This window comes from Colias croceus, chromosome 2 (genome assembly GCF_905220415.1).
Source record: "Colias croceus chromosome 2, ilColCroc2.1".
Lineage (NCBI taxonomy): Eukaryota > Metazoa > Arthropoda > Insecta > Lepidoptera > Pieridae > Colias > Colias croceus.
The window spans coordinates 2,985,303-3,006,255 of NC_059538.1; the positions used below are offsets into that span (position 1 = coordinate 2,985,303).

General features: G+C 34.6%; 1 protein-coding gene and 1 long non-coding RNA gene across 3 annotated transcripts in view; one reads left to right on the top strand and one right to left on the bottom strand.

The window, feature by feature from the left end:
* The first annotated feature begins 6,681 nt into the window (after nucleotides 1-6,681).
* On the top strand, nucleotides 6,682-7,947 carry LOC123701976. Its single transcript, XR_006752800.1, has 2 exons — nucleotides 6,682-6,962; nucleotides 7,392-7,947. It is a non-coding gene; the product is annotated as an uncharacterized LOC123701976 (long non-coding RNA).
* Nucleotides 7,948-10,458: 2,511 nt separating this feature from the next.
* LOC123701943 (nuclear hormone receptor FTZ-F1 beta) overlaps nucleotides 10,459-20,953 on the bottom strand; it is a 34,978-nt gene continuing 24,483 nt past the window's right edge. For both annotated transcript variants that reach the window (XM_045649578.1, XM_045649582.1), the window contains exons 7-18: nucleotides 18,852-18,981; nucleotides 18,294-18,432; nucleotides 17,644-17,777; nucleotides 16,986-17,197; nucleotides 16,541-16,677; nucleotides 15,784-15,864; nucleotides 14,979-15,111; nucleotides 14,693-14,784; nucleotides 14,091-14,227; nucleotides 12,721-12,836; nucleotides 12,340-12,494; nucleotides 10,459-11,217 (exon numbers count right to left, since the gene is read on the bottom strand). In XM_045649578.1, coding sequence (XP_045505534.1) covers nucleotides 11,113-11,217; nucleotides 12,340-12,494; nucleotides 12,721-12,836; nucleotides 14,091-14,227; nucleotides 14,693-14,784; nucleotides 14,979-15,111; nucleotides 15,784-15,864; nucleotides 16,541-16,677; nucleotides 16,986-17,197; nucleotides 17,644-17,777; nucleotides 18,294-18,432; nucleotides 18,852-18,981 — 1,571 coding nt within the window. In that variant the 3' untranslated portion in view covers nucleotides 10,459-11,112. The remainder of the gene's footprint in view (nucleotides 11,218-12,339; nucleotides 12,495-12,720; nucleotides 12,837-14,090; nucleotides 14,228-14,692; nucleotides 14,785-14,978; nucleotides 15,112-15,783; nucleotides 15,865-16,540; nucleotides 16,678-16,985; nucleotides 17,198-17,643; nucleotides 17,778-18,293; nucleotides 18,433-18,851; nucleotides 18,982-20,953) is intronic.

The following is a 20,953-nucleotide window of genomic DNA, read 5'->3' on the forward strand; positions in this document are numbered from 1 at the left end:
GAAGGCGAAGGAAGACGCAGAGAGGGCCCGGGAAAATGACCCAGCGGCGGATCCTCTGCGTCGGCATAGACCGGGCAGACGCAAACGTTTGTACGTCCAGCGTCAGCCCTGATACAAGAGCCAAACAAGCACAGGGGGGAGGTTTACGTAGAGACGAGCATACTATAGTTATGCTCGCTGCAAGTAAACCGGCCCCCCCCTGCGACAGAAGGCGGATAGCCCGATAATAGGGCGACGTTATCGTTAAACGATACCGTTGCCTATTGTCATGTATGGGCCTGAACGAGTCGCCAAGTTGCGGCAATCACCATGTAGGCGGTGGGGGTACAAGGCCTAGCTGTTAACCCCTGCCGCCGAAGGCGAACGGTGGCCACCGTTGGGTTTTAGTGGGTATGGCTTTTGCGAGTCCCACATACCCCCTCACACAGAAAAACTGTAGAGGGGGATGCGTAAGTGCATTTCCCAACGTAAAAAAAAAAAAAAAAAAAAAAAAAAAAAGGTTGGATAATAGAAAAAGTGATTATTTAAAAAAATGCAATTACTTTGACGAAATGCCTGGTAGGTATAGAAATTTGAATAAAAGATTAAAATTACGTGCTGTTTTATCTGCATCGATAATCTGTTTGTAAAAATTCGTATATAAATATTTAATATACTTACTCTTGTACACAATGTGCGGCTGTCAATATCCACGTTTTACCAATGATATAACCGCCACAGAAATGATAATATAATGATTGATCTGTGCCTTCAATATTCCTCATAGAAACCTGCCAGGGTATTGACGCTTCAGGTGCCTCCTTGCCGCCTACTATATACCTACGATTGCCAGGCTCTGATGCCCTAGTTTCTGTAAGGTTATTTTTGTCGAAATAAGGTAAAGCAAAGCACTTAATATCTTTTTGGATATATGCATTTATTGTATAGGTTTAAACCGGTGCAGTATTATAGCAGGGTACAAATAAATGCAATGAAGTTAGATAAATACATAAGTATAAGAAAACAATCTTAGCAATACTCTGTCAAAATTTGAGTCAACGGTTGCAAAACTTTTTTACATCTTAAATTTATTTTTGTCATTGATTGAAAACATGATTTATTTCAGACTAGATTTCCGCCCGCGGCTTCGCCCGCGTTTGCAAAAGAAAACCCGCATAATTCCCGTTCCCGTGGGATTTCCGGGATAAAAACTATCCTATGTGTTAATCCATCTATATGTGTGCTAAATTTCATTGTAATCGGTTCAGTAGTTTTTACGTGAAAGAGTAACAAACATCCATACATCCATACAAACTTTCGCCTTTATAATATAATATTAGATTAGATAGATAATAATACTTATAATAATTACTTAATAATTACTAATTATTAAGTAATTAATAATTACTATAAATAATTACTTACGGTTAAGAAACCATACTAGAAGAAAAAGCAAACGCACCGTCATATTTGTTTCTTTCTTAGAGGAAATAAGTTTCAATGATGTTGAATACGTAATACGTTACGTATAAGTTCCTAGTTATATAGAAGTTAAAATAAAATTTATTACAATATTCATAGGTAAAACAATCCATACTTAGTTACCTATATTATAAATGCGAAAGTAACTGTGTCTGTCTGTCTGTTACTCAATCACGCCTTAACTACTGAACCAATTTGCATTAAATTTGGTAAAGAGATATTTTGATACCCGAGAAAGGACATAGACATATTTTTACCCCGGGAAATAGGATAGGTTTTATCCCGGAAATCCCACGGGAACGGGAATTATGCGGGTTTTTCTTTAACTGCGCGGGCGAAGCTGCGGGTGGAAAGCTAGTATTTTATATGCTGTAGCAAGATCAGAGAAATAGCCGCATCGCGATAAGTCTGATTATTTCGTTAAACAGTCATTGAGATCAATATCTTTGTGTCCTGCTACCTGATAATTTAATTACTGATCAAGCACACAAAACGGAAAAATAATTATATCTAATCTCTTTAGATTATCAATTTCGTCAAATAATCAAGATAAAACTTCTACGCAAAAATTTAAAAAGTCACCGTTGTGACTCTCCAATACATACTTAAAACGATACAATTTTCACAAATATTAATAACTCAGCCCCCGGAATCACAGACACAATAGAGTATTGTGTCGTGGTCTGATCGGGCCGCTCGGGGCTCAATGGGGTAAATCATTGTTGAATCCGCAATAAAATATTTTTGCTATAAACTGAGATGTAACCGGTATCTTTTAAGCTAGATAAAACTGCAAACTAGGTGAAAATAAAATTAAAAATCAGTTCAGTAGTTTTGGACAAATAATATGTGACGCGTACTTTTTAGGTATGTTAACGGACATGTATGTAATCCGTCATTGAATAAAATTCCTAGGAAATGTAGTTATGTAATTCCTAAAATCGCACGGAAATGTGTGTATTAAATTATTTTATACTTATACATTTCCTAGGAAATCTATACATTTCCTAAATAGCAATCGGAAATGTAAAACATTTAAGATATGATAATGGATAAGAAGTACCTTTGCAAGAAAAACTATGCTACAGCAAGATGAATGTGTTTCAATTTTACCTATGTATTAATAATAGGTCTACCAGAATCTGATGGCATATTTATATTTAAGAAATATAAGATTTTCATGTGGCAACTTATTTGACAACTATCAAATTGGTTGTCAAATTATTTGTCTTTTTTCCAGTTGATGAATAATTTTTAGGATTTTGTCTAAAAAATCTTCGAAAATGTTGAAAAAGCCGCTGCGATCACAAGCAAGAGGTGTTGTTTAAAATGTGTATAGAAAAACATTCGATGAAGAAGGGTCAAACACATCACAATTTTCAATTTTGAAGATTTTATTGGTAAATTGGACTTACCCGTTTTAATACTTTAAATAATTAAAAAATGTTTTATGTAGGTAATTATAATATTGTTTGTTGATTAGTATATAATTTTATGAAAACTTATTTACAGGAGTTTCCAATACGGCTATTCGTCAAGTCCAAGCTGTCCAAGTCAATTTTATAATGTGTGTATCTGATAATACTTACGAAAATAAATATAGTTAAAAATAGACGGTTGCCTGGAAGAAATGGCTTATGGCCATAAGGCCGCCCACTGTATGCCGATTGTATCTTTTATTTTGTGTCGTCTTCATTTTGTATTTCCTATACAGTGAAGAATAAAAAAATAGTTTGATTTTATTTTATAAAAAATTATAAGCAGTTTTGATCTACATTATCATTATATTGATATTTTCAGATGGCATACTGGTAATGAATATACAAATATAGGTATGTGTAAATAATAATATGTATTACCTGTATAAAAGTAATATTATGTATAATTGTATATTATACATGTAAGTATGTAGGTACCTACATAATATTAAGTGGATATATCATTATTAAGAACAGTATTGTCCACTTATGTAATTTGACTAATGATATTGAGATCAAAATAAAAAATAAGCAGTATCAAATTCGTTCAGTCCATTTTCCCCAGGGTTGCACACTCTAAATTTTGATTTCCCTAATTGCCATCAGATTCTGGTTTACCTAAATAAAAAGCTATATGAACTGACAAAGACGTATTACTTAATTATCAGACTGATTACTTGCCAAATGAAAATTTGATTTTATACGAATAAAATATATAAGTCGATTTTGTGATAATTACGTTAAAAATGAATAGATAGTTGATCTTAGAAATGCTAATTGGTAAGATAATAATAAAATAATTAATATGTTCATATGAACATATTATTATTTTACTGTATGACTGTAACCCGATCGTCACAATAAGTGTTATCTTTAAAAGAAATAACGGCGTGTTTTATTACAGAAAGCATTTACTTTATACATTTCCTTATGCGATATTGGAATTACCTATATACAATTCCGAGGAAAATTATACATTTCCTAGGATATCTATGCATTTAATAGTTTTTTAAACATTATTTTATACCTACATTTCCTAAATAGTTACTTAGTATCGGCATTGTACACATTCCCTAGGATTTGTATACACTTCCCTGATTTGATACATTTCCTGCTTATACATTGTAAACAACGTAAAGATTATAATATTCTTATTATATTATATCTACTAGGTGTGTCTAATTTGTATACTAATTCTACTAAATCTGTTGAGTAGTCTAATTAGAGTAATGATCGGGTTACACCGGGCTACTTTTTTCTGGTGTTAGTTACAAGCTTACCTCTATCTATTTTCGTATATAGACAGAACTAATTTTTTTTATAAAAATAATACAAGCAGAGAAGTCACCAAGAAATCATTCACCCGCTGGCAACTTTAATGCCAGGGGTATGACGAGTGTTTCTTTTTCTAAGCCGTAAGCTAGATTACAAATCGGGATAGTTGTAATCTGTAAGTTGAAGTTCATCAGACGTTTGTTCACCAGTCACTTTACGACGAGTGTTTCTTTAGATAGTGATATACTGTTGACATATACGTGTAGACAGAACTATTTATTTTGTAAAAATAAAGCAAGCAGACGAGTCACCAAGAAATCATTCACCCGCTGGCAACTTTAATGCCAGGGGTATGACGAGTGTTTCTTTTTCTAAGCCGTAAGCTAGATTACAAATCGGGATAGTTGTAATCTGTAAGTTGGAGTTCATCAGACGTTTGTTCACCAGTCACTTTAAAATATACTAACAGAACTACTTTAAAATATACTAACTTCGCGTAAACAGTAGAAGCAACTAGCCTAGCTTCAAAATGCCTAATGTATCCCGGGCATAATACTTGGACGACATTAGCTTCTGCGTCATTTCTACGTGACAATAATATTATCATTTGCGAATTACCATCACAATAAACCAATAACGCATAAAGATTATCGTGCGTTACCAATATTATTACAATCTATGGTCGTTTCAGCCTTGGGACGTCTAATATAAAGAGACGGCCACGAACGTTAGTTCAAATCCTTGAAAATGTGTTCGTTTATTTATTTTCGTTTAACATAGAGCTAGAGCAAGAGGCAAGAGCAATCTTTCGTGATCTTTTAATGTAAACGAAAACTCGTATTCAGTGTTGTTCAGTATTATAACATTGCACAAAATTAAAGCAACGAAAGTATGCTCTACGCCTATTTACACTTAAAGAATTTGACATAGTGGCGAGAATGAGCATTCGCTTGTTTGTTTGCACCGGTTCACGTCGTAACGTAGGTAGCAATTTTATAATATGATTATTTGACCATTTGTATCATGATGATCATCACTCAAAGTATGATGTGCGTTTGAACTCGAAATAAAGCCTGATAGGTTGCTCTATATTACGAGATTGCGAAGAAATAAAGGTTCTAAGGCAAGGAGACAATAAAAACGACAAACATCAAAAAAATTGCATTTATTATTTTCTTCTATATATAAAAATATTTCCATAGTTTTATAAAATAAAGAATATAATACTTATATTTATAGAATATAACAAACGTAAAGTTACAAAATATTGGACGTTATACCACTCTCGCGTTCCTTCTAATTTTTAATATAAAAATTATACGGACTCTGTCACTCCTGATCCGTTTCGTTCACACAGCTTTACTCGATACAAAAATATAATTACACCTAATTACTTACAATATTATCAGTTCAATATAACGCTTGCCGATTGGTTAAAGCGACATCTATTGGCTTTTGGATGCGAACCTCCATCACATAACAAATCTCAAATAAATTTTACGTTCTCGTGGCACATTGTTTTTAACATAATTAAAATAAAAACTTAACCTAGGTGAGCTCCATCACTATAATAATTATAAGAAGTACTTGTGCCCTTATCTTATAATATATTTATAAATAACCTACAAATTTTAGAATTAAGCTGCTACATGGAGGCTTTATGATCGTTACTTCATACAAGGAACGTATAGATTTTGCAAGAAATAAATAAATAAAAATTGTATAAACATGACATTTAATTCATAAATAATTCGCATCTTTGAGCTAATTGTCCAGAAAAAAAAAACAGCATAATGTTTTTAATCCAAATATTGTATAAGTCATTTTTCAGTTTCTAAAAACAAATCACAGAAATACATAACTATTTTCAAATTGAACTAAGACGTAATTATGTAGCGAATATAATTTGTATTGTATAAATTAATCTTACTATGTGTACTATACGGATTGCATTGAAATTATAATATTCTAGATTTACAAAAATATAACTAAACAACATCTACTTATGTAAGTATAACAAAAACTATATAAAGGCATACACTGGTCTTCTTTTAAAAGTACCAAAAAAGATGAAAACTTTCCTTGTACGTTTAACACGTATTAAATATGAAAAAATATAAATATGTTTGTATTGCAACAATACACAGGCGTTGCTTGAAGCAACTATTTTCTTATTTTACACTCGGCAGTGAAGACTGGTTGACAGCTCTTGAATAGAGCGATATTATACATACATACAAACTAATTTAAAATGAGTATAACTATACAATATTCTATAAATGGGACACAAAATGTATGAGTAAGTGTTGCTAATAAAAATATTGAGGTTTGATAAAATATTTTTATAATCTGTGTTTTTGAATTTATAGTCTGTATGTACTCTATTTATAGTATATCTCTGCTTTGTAAATATATAAGTATTTATTGCCCATATATAGAATACTATACAAGTAAGGTGCCCCGGGGCTAAAGCAACTACGGGGCTATTGTAACTAAATTAAATATCTCCGCTAATTATTGGATTTTAAATATAACGGCATCTATAAGATTTTTGAGCAAACCAAATTGTTACATGAAAATAATAGGTGGCAGCGCTGCAGCTAAAAATGATGGTAAAACAGGTTGATCTGTCAAACCACTATTTTGAAGCAATTTTTAACGAACGCACGTGGTGACACTAATTTATTAAAAAAATGTTTTAGAGTGTTTTATTGCTGGTGTTTCATGTGGAGTACATTGTTGACAACCGTAAGTAGCTATTAATATATTTTGCATAAGGATTCGTTAAAGCTACAACAAGATATGTGTTTAGTTACATTTTCCCTGATAATAACACAAACTGGGGTAATTGTAACTTTGAGATTAGTTGCATTTCCCCCGTGTCGGTTTGTATGAAACCATGAAACAATAGTGATGTGCCATGTCGATGTTTTATTTCTGCGAAAATTTTTTTTATTGATATTGTGTACATTTACTTTCGTTTTGTTTATTTTTATTTTGTATGTTTTATTAGTATTTTTAGTTTGTCATATTCCTGTGCGAGTCCTAATTTACTTTCTATAACTTTTACTTTCTTTCTGGTTCTTTTATCTTCAATATTTTTAAAGGTGTATTTTTAACTGTATGTTAAGTACCTATGCTTTCACAACTTAACTGCTGCACTGATCTTTGTTTTAGATGGTCCGGAATTATAAACGAAAAACTGAAATAAAATATTCTCAGGACAATTTGTTAAAAGCATTGGAAGATGTTAGAAACAATAAATTAAACACCTATCAAGCGGCTGACGTCTACGGAATTCCGAGATCTACTTTAGTTCACCGATTACGCGGATCACGAGGAGTGAAAAAATCATGTCGCGGTAGGCCTACTGTTTTCACCAAAGACACGGAAACAAAAATAGCCGGCTATATCCACGTAATGGAAAAAACTGGTTTTCCTTTAACGGTGCAAGAAGTCAAAGTTTTGATATCCGAATTGACATCAAAAGAAATGGTTTTATTACGCCGTTTAAAAATGACATCCCTGGTGATGATATTTATAAGATGTCATTGTCAGAGTTACTCAAAAATATACCATCAACGCGAAGACCGACATCCGCGCGGACGGAGTCGCGGGCGGAAGCTAGTACTTAATATTAACTAAAATGTTACTTAATTTTCTAGGAACAAGAAATTCTTATGTTATGTGTGATTTTTTACTTTGATCTTTCCTATTAAAACACTGTGCCATATATTCTGCTTTTATTTTATTTTCCTCGTATCAAACATTCAATAAAATTCGTTATCGACTAAATTTAAAGTAAATTCACAACACTAACTATTAACGAAATAGTTGCAATTGCCCCTGAAGTGAGGAAATATTTATTTCACTCCGAACTGAGCTTAGATACGTGAACTTAAGTTTCAAATTCGCCTACGTTATCACATTGCGTTGAAAAACTCGGTTTTATAATAATTTTTAGACCTACAGATACAATGCGAATTGTCATTAGTTGCATTTGCCCCTTGTCGGGGGTAAATGCAACTTTTTCTATCACTAGTAGAAAATCGTTTCATTATTTCGATTCCTTAAGAACTTTCTTTTTAGAACTAGGTTCTATGTATTATTAATGAAATTGTTAATCGTGTAGATAAATCAAATTAAGAAAATTTACAGTAAAAATTAAACTGTGCAAAATCAAAGTTGGAATCTTATTTTTTCTAGTTACATTTGCCCCGGGGCACCTTATAATATTAATATATCGTTATAAAATTTTAAACTAAAATTATAAAACTACTAAGAATCTACGTTCTCATATATAAAGAAAACTTAAAATATGAAGAAACATATGATAATATGTCGTTTGGAATATGTATGGAATTGTTCCATGGAACAGTGTAAATAACTATGCATTTTATATTACAAATTATACAACAATAAATCTGAAAGTTTTACCTTCAGACACTAACCTATGCACAACTATAAACAATATCATTAAGTAAATTATCATGGCAAATTATACAGAGCGAATTGGCGCCAAACGCCATTTTTTAAGTATAAATGTCAGTGACAAACTATGACAGCTTGCCAAGGAATTCCGCGCAGCGGGAAATATTCGTTCTGAAATTCTGTGCTTAAAAATCATTCGTTTGAAAAAACTCGATGTAATGATAAATTGTCTATGAAGTATATCCAGTCGTTATTATTATTAAGTTGTTTATTAAGTAAAATATATATTTTCTTAGTACTATTAAGTCATTGAATAAGCTTTAATAGTATCACTTTCATAGTCATTTACGCTTAGATTACAAAATAAAGTACAGATGGAGCATGACAACCGCCCGTCGCCCTTGTCAAAGAAAATACGAAATCAAAAACAAATACGTCGCTGCACCAGTGCTATAGCGCATATAGTGTCATGAAATACGTCAAAAAGGGTTTGCAATTTTAGTAAAAAAATGCTGTCTTGTGATAATAAAACGCTGTAAAATTTGTTCCCGAAAACAAAAAAAAAGATGAAACATCGTTTCACAGGTTTTCTGTAGATTATTTGGCTGATTTATTTCTATAAGCGAATAATAATTTTACAGATATGAAGGAATACAAAACTTCAACGTATGTTGCCAGTATTTTGAAAATGAATTTGCCATTTTTATTGGTAAAACGGTAAAATGGTTAAAAGATCTTCAGGGTAATGCTGTTGGATTTTTCGATCGTGAATGTGATTATTTGTATAGTGCACTAAAGGTTCATGATCATTATTAGATTATTTTAATAAGCATAATACATTATTTTGTTACTTTTATAAAGCTTAAAAACGTCATAGTCATTTTCGCTAGCGATTTAATTTATGTGAACTCCATGATGAAAATAAAATGTCCCGTATTCTCGACTAAAAACTACCGCTATTCGCATTCATATATTTGAAAAATAAAAAATAATTTAATTATTATAGTTAATATTGAAACTTTTTTTTATGTGATTTATTTAATTAAAAATTGAATATAATTATTTTGTCCATATAATATAACTTTAGTAGGCAGGTACTTTATATAATAAAAGAATTTTTACAATATTATAAAAAAAAATATCATAAACCCGAAATTATATTAAAATAAAAATTAAAACTTGACTGCTAATTTATGTGTATAGCCTACGTCAATATCGCCACTAACATAATAATTCAGATGATTGCAATGAAACCTCACATCTCAAAATCGGTCCAACGGTTTATACTGCAGTGCGTGTCAAAGAAATATCATACATACATACATAAACTCGAAAAACATAACCCTCTTTTTTCCGTAGTCGGGGAAAAATTTGGGAAATTTTTCAATATCCAGTAACATTACACGCACACAGAAGCACCGTGTATGTACAGTGCAGCGGCGAAATGACAGCACACATAGCTTTATTGAAAATGACGATAAATCATTCGGTTTAGTTCGGCAACGCTCCATCTGTCTTTTATTTTGTAATCTAAGCATTTACGTAAAAAAATTAAGAGAGCGATGGCAAGACTGGATTTAAATTATTGTCTATTATTGATTTTTTTTAAATTGATTATCTGTTTTATCTATAGCTAACTGTTTGTAAGTTATATGTATAAAAATATTAGCGTCGTTTTGTACAATGTATAGCAAAATATTATGTAATAAAATTCGACATGTTATTGTTTAAATTACAATCAAGTACGGGAACTATTTTATATAATAGCTTTAGCTTAATACATTTTGGTTTGCATTTTCATCGCAATCGATCTTATTTTTATATCAAGGCATTAAGGATTTTAAATATTCTTATACATACGCATATAATTATTGTTCCCTTTGCCTATATACTATTTACTATGGTGTATAAAAGCGCATGGCAGTGTAAGTTCTATTTATTTAGATAATGTCACGGTAATCCGTATGCAAAACTATAATTGAAAATAATTACAAAAAATAAAAAAAATCATTTATTTTAAATACCTTTAAATATTAAGGAAATCATCCTTAAAATTTTTATCAAAATAAAAGTTAATTGAACATTTTACCTATTGTAAAACGGAAAAAAGATTCGGGTAGAATATGACTAAAAAACCTAGACACCTTTTGTACGAACTTGTCCGTGACATAAAAAAAATAAAAATAAGTGACATTAAGAGCATCGTAAGCTGTTATAAATACATCGATTAATCTAGAGCAGAACCTATACAATATATTCATATTATTGCGAATTCATACATTCCATAAAAATACAAAACTATTGGCACCGTAACCTTTAGGCTTGCAGTCTTATTATCAAGGCGAGAAGCTACAACGGCAGTTATCACTCGATGAAATTCCAAATTATCCATAACTATATACACATTTCATACTTGAGCAATATCTTTTTAATTTGGGACTGTCCCAATTCGTACTAGAATTCGAAATTAATGGTCACCTCTCAGAAGTTCCATTAGCAGGTTGAAACTCGGCGACTCACCGTCTTTCTTGTTCGTTGGATTCATCATTTCTTTGCCGACTTGCATGAAGAACTGGAAATAAGAATATTCATTATTATGTATAATGAAGCATAGCGCGTAACGAAAAGAGAATTGATATTTAGTTGAAATTACAATGTCTCGTTTATAAAATGCAACTTTTTTCATGTCAAAGTCTAGTTCAGTGGCACTTGACGCTGCTCGCCAAACTTATGACGTTTTCCTCTAGAGCGGTAGAGCTGCTGTTAACTTAAATTCAATCTTATTCCTACATCATAAAGATGACGATGCTTTGCACCGACGGTATGCATAGCCACTGCAATTAGACAACTTTCTCCTTTAGACTTAATTAAACAAAATAAACCTTATCACTATAACATAAAGTACACATTCACTTAGCGGTCGTGTCGGGCGAGTTTGTCGAGGTGTATGTAGGCCGCCCTCTCACACTCGCAGGCAACAAGTGACCCTATCCCCACAGTATAGAGACCACATTCACCTGGCAGGTCCGCTACAGCTTTCCGAACTGTTGTCTACACTCGCAGGCAACAAGCGACCCTATCTCAACAACATAGAGCGCACATTCACCTGGCAGGTCCTCAGCGTAGGCCGCAGTGTAAGCCGCTCTCTCACACTCGCAGGCCATAAGCGACCCTATCTCGATACTATAGAGTGCACATTCATTTGGCAGGCGTGTCAAGCGAGTGCATTGCAGTGTATCCTGCAGCGCTGTTTCACACTCGCATGCGAAAAGCGACCCTATCTCTATACCATAGAGTGCACATTCACCTGGCATGTCCACTGCAGCTTTCCGAACTTGGCGCTCTCTACACTCACAGGCAACAAGCGACCCTATCACCATGATAATATAAAGTACATATTCACCTGGCAGGTCCTCAGCGTATGCCGCAGTGTAAGCCGCTCTCTCACCGCAGGCCAGAAGCAACCCTATCCCCACACTTTAGAGTGCACATTCACTTGGCAGGCGTGTCAAGCGAGTGCATTGCAGTGTATCGTGCAGCACTGTTTCACACTCACAAGCGAAAAGCGACCCTATCCCAATACTATAGAGTGCACATTCACTTGGCAGGTCCACTGCAGCTTTCCGAACTTGGCGCTCTCTACACTCGCAGACAACAAGCGACCCTATCTCCATACTATAGAGTACATATTCACCTGGCAGGTCCTTTGCAGCTCAGGAATGCGCAGCAGCAGCTCGCCGAACTTAGCAGGCGTGTCGGGCGAGTGTGTTGCTGTGTAGGCTTGTAGCGCAGCTAAAGCTTTCTCTTGGGATGCTCGCACTTTCTCCGCTTCACGCAGTTCTGGCGCATCTAGAAGGGAAATATTAATTTAAACATAATTATAAATCATTCAATAAATAATACATGAGATATCTGTTGGCCATGAAAATCATAAAGCCCAACGCAATCAAATTTTAGTGGAAAAATTGTAGCATGAGAATATTTTCTCAAACACTATTGTATTAGATGGGAAAATAAATTATTGAAATGCTGTCAGTTAAAATTTATTTACAAAATTAAGTTGTATTAAATTTACCTGAAGTGAGTAGTACGATGACTTTAAGCGCGACATATTCGTATCGATCTACCCGCAATCTTCTCAAGTGGTCGGTGAAACTGAGCATTCGTTCGATACATGGCGTTAAACCGTACCTGAAATAATACAAATTAAATCTGAAATGTGTTTCAGATAATAAACATTAGCCATACTTAAGCACTTTTTTTTTATCAGAAAAAAATGTTAATTAATACATTGCGTTAAACCGTACCTGAAATAATACAAATTAAATCTGAAATGTGTTTCAGATAATAAACATTAGCCATACTTAAGCACTTTTTTTTTATCAGAAAAAAATGTTAATTAAAGTGAAAAGTAGTACTTGGGTAAAAAGTGTATTTTTTTGATCAGAGGTAGTCTTTGTGACAAGTATTTATTTAGTGCTTTAATTCATATTCTTCTAAAGTAATAAGTACACACTCCTCAACACCAAGTAGTATAACTTCTAAAATTGGAATTATTTATTTATTTATTTATTACACTTTATTGTAATACAATCATGAAATAACAAGAAACAATAGAAATAAAATATGGTACTAGAAAGATGTAGTACAATAATTGGCGGCCTTATCACTAAGCAGTGATCTCTGCCAGACAAAAAAAGCGAAATATTTGGTAATATTTTTTTAATTGAGCTGAAATTAGAAAAATAACATAAAAAAAACGACGTGTCTCACTCGGGGACTGCCGCGGTAAAGCTATTGCATGCTATAACTTCAAGCCACACCTCCGCCCGTCGGAGTGGGGAGCGTGAGGTTTTTTCGTTACGGAATTTCTCGATTCGGTCCCCGCGCTCAAGGCCCGCGATAGAAGCTTTGCAATAGCTTAAAAAAACCGCATCAAAATCCGTTGCGTAGTTTTAAAAATTTAAGCATACAAAAGGGACATAGGGACAGAGAAAGCGACTTTGTTATAATATGTACTATGTACAGTGTACACCGCTTCCTAATTCACGGTTAGCTCCACCTTTCTCCATATGACCGTTTTTATCCCATTCCATTTCCCTCTATAGGCAACACCCACAACGTATGTTGTGGACGTCTATGGGCAACGCACTCTGCCTACAACATCCGCCATTGCGTCTGCTCGTTTGCCTTCCAATTCTATAAAAAAAAGACGGGTTGCACTCCGGGAGTGCCGGCAGAAGTGAAAACGAGCGTAGTAGAGAGGAGATAGCTGTCTACTCTCCATCCGTCTTACACTTTTTCGATCAGGTCACGTGTCCTGACGCGAGTTTAAGATTTTATACCCATTACAGAAAAAGGTGTTCAACGCCGATAAAGAAGTTTTCACTTCAAAAAAAAATGTATTGACAGTGAAGCTATCACAAAGCAAGTGAGCACACTAACTTGGCGCTCTGTTGCAGCGTGATCCCACGGCCGCCGCCCACGCGCACCTCGCCCGGCGTGCTCACCCCGCGGTAGCAGCACGACAGCACCAGTAGTTCGCACCAGCTGTTGATCAGCAGGCAGATCTGGTCGTCGATCTGTGGGGAAAACACATCTTTTAATATGGTCGTTGGGATGTGGAATTAGGGCATAGAAGAAGTGAATAATTTTCCGAAAAAATCATCCAGGAAAAAAAGCAGGCAAAACATTTGAATGGAGAAAATTCAGACCGCGTTTTCTCTTGCATTCAAGGTAGTGTTTAAAAAGGGGAAAAAATGGTTGTTTGTAAAGTAGGTTTACGATCGAGATGTTTACGTGATAACATAATGCAGTGGCAGCGCTCGAGATGAGACGGGAGATCGGTCCGTCTCTCTCTCGTTATACTTGTGATCGCGCTCGTGAGGTGTGTGAAACACAAGTTTCTGAATATGTCACCCGACTAAAACGATTTTAAAGAGGTTATCACGTCAAAAATATTATCATAAAAGAACATGCAAAACTATAATCAATCAACATACTTAAATCTGCTTATTCCATCAAATTGACAGCCAAAAACAACTCACCGAAATATTCTTAAACAGCGGCAAGCTCTTGCACCACTTTACAATCTTGTACAGTCTATGGTCCGCTATATTACACAGGTCAGCTAGGAAATCTGCACTAGAGTTCTGTGCAGTGATACCGCTGGCCGTTTATTAATGTTAACATTGGAGATTCAAATAACCTGTCAATTCCTTAAAAAAAATCAAAAACTCACCGAAATATTCTTAAACAGCGGCAAGCTCTTGCACCACTTTACAATCTTGTACAGTCTATGGTCCGCTATATTACACAGGTCAGCTAGGAAATCTGCACTAGAGTTCTGTGCAGTGATACCGCTGGCCGCTAGCAGCGGGTTGGCGGACGGACTGCCGCTCGACTTGCCGAGACGGTTCAGTTCTGACTCGTTGTACTGCCAGAGGTGTTCGACGTCCATTATTTCCTGGAAATGATAAGAGATTATTGCTTTTGTTCCTCAATTGTTCACTAAACAAATTATCACTTCTTCTGTAGGTCTTTGATGTACATTATTTGGACTGGCAAACTGGAATTGTTTGGTTTTACGAGATGCTTATAATATGCCATAATAATTGACAGATGTGTTCTACGTCCATTATTGCCTAAAAGTTTTAATTTTGTGCCTCTATCATTATTGATTCAATAAAGATAGAGGAGAAAGATAAAGTATCTACAAAAATATATTACAATAAAATAATTGCTGTAGTTCCCTGGAAATTTTGATTTTTGGAAATGCTTAGTTCCAAAAATCGGGACACTTATAAGGACACTGAGGAATATGCAAGACTAATTAACAGAGCTGTTCTACGTCCATTTTATCCCTGAATGGTTTGATTATTAAAATAAGAGCCAATTTTGCAGACGTACTGACTAGACTAATAATTTCTGTAATTTATTTCGGTCTTACTATAGAATAACTGCAAAATCTCCAAGGCTATTTTTTCTACAATGGTTCGTTTTTTAATTAGGTACTATAAAAGAGAAGCTTACGATTATCCTTTTTTCTGTTCACTTGGTGACAAAAAGATGTAAAAATTTGCCTACAAACATGATAATTATACTAACTGGTCAGTGATTATGTTAAAGAATATCTTACCTGTAATAATGGCGGTATATCAGGCGTGAGTCGACTGCTACTGGACTCCCCTCGACTGCTGTATGATGCTGGACCATTTACCTGTATTGCGAAATAGATGCATTATTATACATTATTATAATTATAGCATTGTATCAATAATCAACCGATGGGTAAGTAAACTCTTAGGGTCAACTCACACCAAAAGAGCGTCGAAGCGCAGCGAAGCGGAGCACAGTTTCCGTGTCATATGAATTTTAACTTTATTGTCATTACTATAAAACTTATTATCGCCTGAGAAACTCGAGCCCGCGGCGCCGCTGGAATTCCGCGGAATTCCAGCGGCGCCGCGGGCATCCGCGCGACTCGTTCGAGTTTCTCATGCGATAATAAGTATTATAGTAATGAAAATAAAGTTAAAATTCATATGGCACTGAAACTGCGCTCCGCTTCGCTGCGCTTCGACGCTCTTTTGGTGTGAGTTCACCCTTATAATAACTATTTTTGTAACTATTATTTCCTTGCGAATATTTTCATGAGTCTGTTCGTTCAAAAGGAACAAAATTATCATTTGTAAAATGTCAGATATTAGTAAGCCATAGTGAGTCGAAGAATAATTACTGTACGTGCGGTGAATGCGTGTGTGCGTAAGTTTGTGTGCGTATAGGTGAATGCGTGCGTGAGCGTGTGTTAAATATGTGCATGCGTATGTATGTGTGCGTGTGCATGTACTTATATGTATGTAATTGTAACATACACAATGTGTGTTTGTACTCACGCAAGTGAGGCTAGACGCGTGACGCAGTGTAGCTGGCGCGTGCGCAGAGAGCAGCGAGCCGGTAGACGCGGCACCGGATAGAGAGTATGAACACTGGTATGTAGAGCGGCCACCACGAGTTCGGTCTTCGCGGATCGCTATAAATAAAATCACATTTGATATAACATAATTACTGCGATAATACACTTGAGGACTACGAATAATTTCGTACAATGAACTAGTAACTTAGCGACTACTGTAGTCACAAACATTTAAAAAAAGCTAAGTTTGAAATTCTCCTTGTAATTTTTCAGCAGATTAATTTTTATTTTTTTAGTATTTGCTTTCATTTTGTTTAATTTCATTTAATAATCTAATTAATTAATCTTTACACGTGCAATACGAGTTTTTTTTCAATCTAGTATTTTATATAATGATTTATATTTTTCTTTTTTGAAGTACTAACCTTCCAATTTCATTCCACATCCGAGGCACTTATCAAACCGGCAGGCTGGGCACTTCTTCCTCGTGGCCACAGTGACGGGGCAGTTGCCCCCGCGCAGGCACATGTAGTTCTTGCGGTTCTGTACCGTGCGCTTGAAGAAACCCTTGCACGATTCGCACGAGAAGATCCCGTAGTGGAACCCGCTGATCTTGTCCCCGCATATTGGACAGGGGCTGGAAAAATATTTTTTTTTTTATTTATAAGATGTGTAATACTTGATTTTGTAGATCGATTTTTTTTAACTATTACTCACAGTAAACGATTAGGTTTGTCATTTTATTCATAGATATGTAATTAGAATAATGTGCAGTCTAACTGATTCTCCCTATTCTTTGACATAAGATGGAAATTAAACAGATAACAAATAAATAGGTAGCCACTAACATAGAGCTTTCCAATTACGATCCCTTACCACGACTCATCACCATTCCCCATTTGAATTCGAATTATCTTCTATACTTTTAATAATAAAACGCTGACGCACTAATCTCCGGAACTTTTGGGGTGCTTTCTAAAATTCTTTCACCGTTGGATTTGTATGTGATTTCGCAGTGCTATAAGCTGTGTATGTACCACGGACGACGACGGTGCGGATCGCTGGTCTACAATAAGAACTTACCTGTTAATCAGCTGCTGCCTGCTGATCCCCTGGTGGTGATGCAGTCGCTCATCAGTCTGCTCCGTGTCTTCATCGTGTGCTGGTGAAGCTGGGTACACTGCTGCTTCGCGGTATACCACGTGTGGGTGACGGCTCTGGAAGAAAAAGTATTTTAGGAAAGAGTAAGAGTGGAAAGTTCTAGAAAAATATTTGGAGAAGACAAGATTTAACTTTATTTTTGAATGCTTTTTAAAAGTTTTGCAGTATCTTTGTAACACATATTTCAGAACCGACAACATGTAAAAAGGAACAGTTACAAACATCTGGGGCCGTATTATGACCTCTTATTTCCAGACAGTTTACGTCCTGAATTGAACTGACTGGCAAATTCGTATTATGATCGCAATAGCCAGTCATGATTAATAGGTAATGGTATAATAAGAATTTGCCAGTCAGTTCAATTCACGGCGTAAACTGCCAGTGAATAAGAGGTCATAATACGGTCCCTGAACATTTAATTACTTATAACTTTTCCGCGGTAAGTATCCTTTTTCGATAGAAAATTGCCTCTTATGGAAAAAGAAGAGACGATGAAGTCACTTACAAAACTCTTAAATTTAATAAATGTAGTTAATTTCACTGTATCTGTCAATTTATATAAAAAATAGTACCTGTACTGGCGAATGTGTAGGCGAAAACTCCGAGCTATAAGAGTAGCAGGAGGAATGTGACGCGTCACTATTGTTGCGAGAAAGGGACGGCGTGTAGTGACGGGACGGACGCGGGCTCGCTGACGGACTGCTGTATACACTGTAATTATATTTGTTTTAGGATTTTCGACCTTAATGTTAGGTACGAGAGTCGAGGTTTGAATTGTAACAATGTTTGGAGGTTGTTATAGGATTTACAGTCTTATTGAAATAAAGTATAAGGTGGAATTTTGAACGCGAAACGTGACGGAAAATAATTTGATGCATAATATATAACATTTCGCGTCGCATACAATTTCATACAACTTCTCATTATTAGCAGTATTTATAGCTTAAATTCGTAAATTATGAAATAAAGATTTTTGTACTTAAATGTAATTTTTTAAGTCATCAAAATAAATATATTTGCAAATTTCAGACACATTCATCATAATAAATTATTAAAATAAAAACTCCATAAATCCACAATACTAAAACTCGACCAAAGTACCAGGAGCGCATCAAACGCAAGAGCCATACCTATGCGTGTACATGGAATGTACGGCGGAGTCAGTACTGGCGCTGGACTGCACTCTCGGCAGGCGGCCGAGCAGCGGCGACCCGTGAGCTCCTAGCAGCTTCTCCATGCCTAGTGGCTCGCATTTTAATTCTGTAAAAAATACATTAAAAATAATATATTTATGGGGAAATTACAAGGAATACGTTAGTTAAACGGACCTAAATTTGTGTAACAAACATTGAGATAATATTAATATGGAGCAGACACCACGAACAAAATCTGTGCGCCAAGCGCTGCGGCGCGGGGCGCGCGAATGACGGCTAGACAGTCATAGATTATGCGATGTCACTGACTCACCGCTATAGAGGCGACACTTTGTTTTATTCTGTCTATTTTATTGGGTGCCACTCCTTACATGCACGTTGACTTGAAATTTTCTTTGTACTTACTTAATATTTATTTTAGGTATACTTAGGACTTTACTACGCGGGGCTAACAATATCTGGCATATAATATAGGATGATGTAAATAGTGACGTTTTAGGTTCAGTCAGGGCTATGGGAAGTTTTATTCCTTACAAATTGAGCCTTTTTTAGAAAAAAAATAATTTTTCCCTTTCTTCACGGCCCAGACATGGAAACCTTGAATAGAAAAAATATTAATTACTTATCTCTGAACTAGCGGTCCGCCCCGGCTTCGCCCGTGGCACATATTTCGCAATAAAAAGTAGCCTATGTTCTTTCTCAGGGTCTTAAGATTGTCTGTGCCAAAGAAGAATGCCCATGAAAGTATGGACCACAGTACAGTGTTGCGTCAATGCCAGAGTGGTTTTGGAGGGTTCTTCGATATTCAAAAGATTTTTACCAATTGATTTTTTTGTGATAAAAACAGGGGTTTTCAAGATATTGAGAAAAATGTGAAATAACCTCAAAACTTAAATAACCCCGATTTAGTTAGGTTTATGTGTGATTTAGGTAACATTTTATCGTCCAAAGGTTATTTTTCGATTAACATATATTTTAATCTATGCGTAGAGCTTATGCTTTCAGACAAAGTCTATCTGTTCATCGGCTAGTGTAGGTAGGCACCAGAAATCTTCCGGGACGGATTTCAAGAAAACCTAAATATATACTTAAAAAATGCCAATTGAGTTTTTATTCGGTTTACATGTTGTTGTTGTTGTTTGAATCATTTTTTCACTACATATTCGAAGAAAGAAACAAATAAGAAATAACTGGTTACCTACCAAGCTATGTCATAATAATATTTTTTTTTATATATACATATTTATATTATTTTACTTCACTATCTTTGTTAAAACAACCTACAGTGTATAAACAATACCTTAAAGAGTGATTTTATGTTAATTGTTTTTTTTTGTAATTCAATGAAAACAATAATCGATATTAATACATTTAGCTATTTACCATAGTAAATGTAATAAGTTACCGCTTGGTTACCGTGGTAACCGGTAATGGACACTAAATCTATAATAACGGATCTAAACAATTACATCATGTCTTATTAGATTTTACAAAACATTCCCTGTTCAAAATATATTTTCCGATGGTAAGAAGGCCTCTAAATTGCCGAGATTTTTTTTAATAGTATTTTTGTCTTGATGCATGAGAAAAACCAGTACCAAAAATGGGCATTCTCCTTTCATCAAAATCGGTCCAGTAGTTTATGAGCCTATTAATTACAATCAAACAAACAAACAAAGTTTTCCTCTTTATAATATTAGTGCAGATAAATAAATAATAATTCAATTATACGTTCAAGTCAGTAGCTTATACAATATCAATTAAAAACTTGATTAAAATCAATTAACAATGAAAAATTGGTGATTGAGTAATTGATTTTCATATTTCATGATTTCACCTGTTTTCAATTAACAACCAGTCTATGCTTTTCTAAATATGTAAAATTATTATTTTATACTATAAAAATATACGCCAGCAATTATTACTAACAACACTTATTTCATGCCCAATGTCATATCTTAAATTTTTAATCTATGACAAAATTTCGCCCGCCAAAAATTTTGCTCTAACTAAGTTTTAAAAATTATTATCTAGTTACTAAACTGATGAAAAGTTATTCCTTTGCACTTTTCCGTATT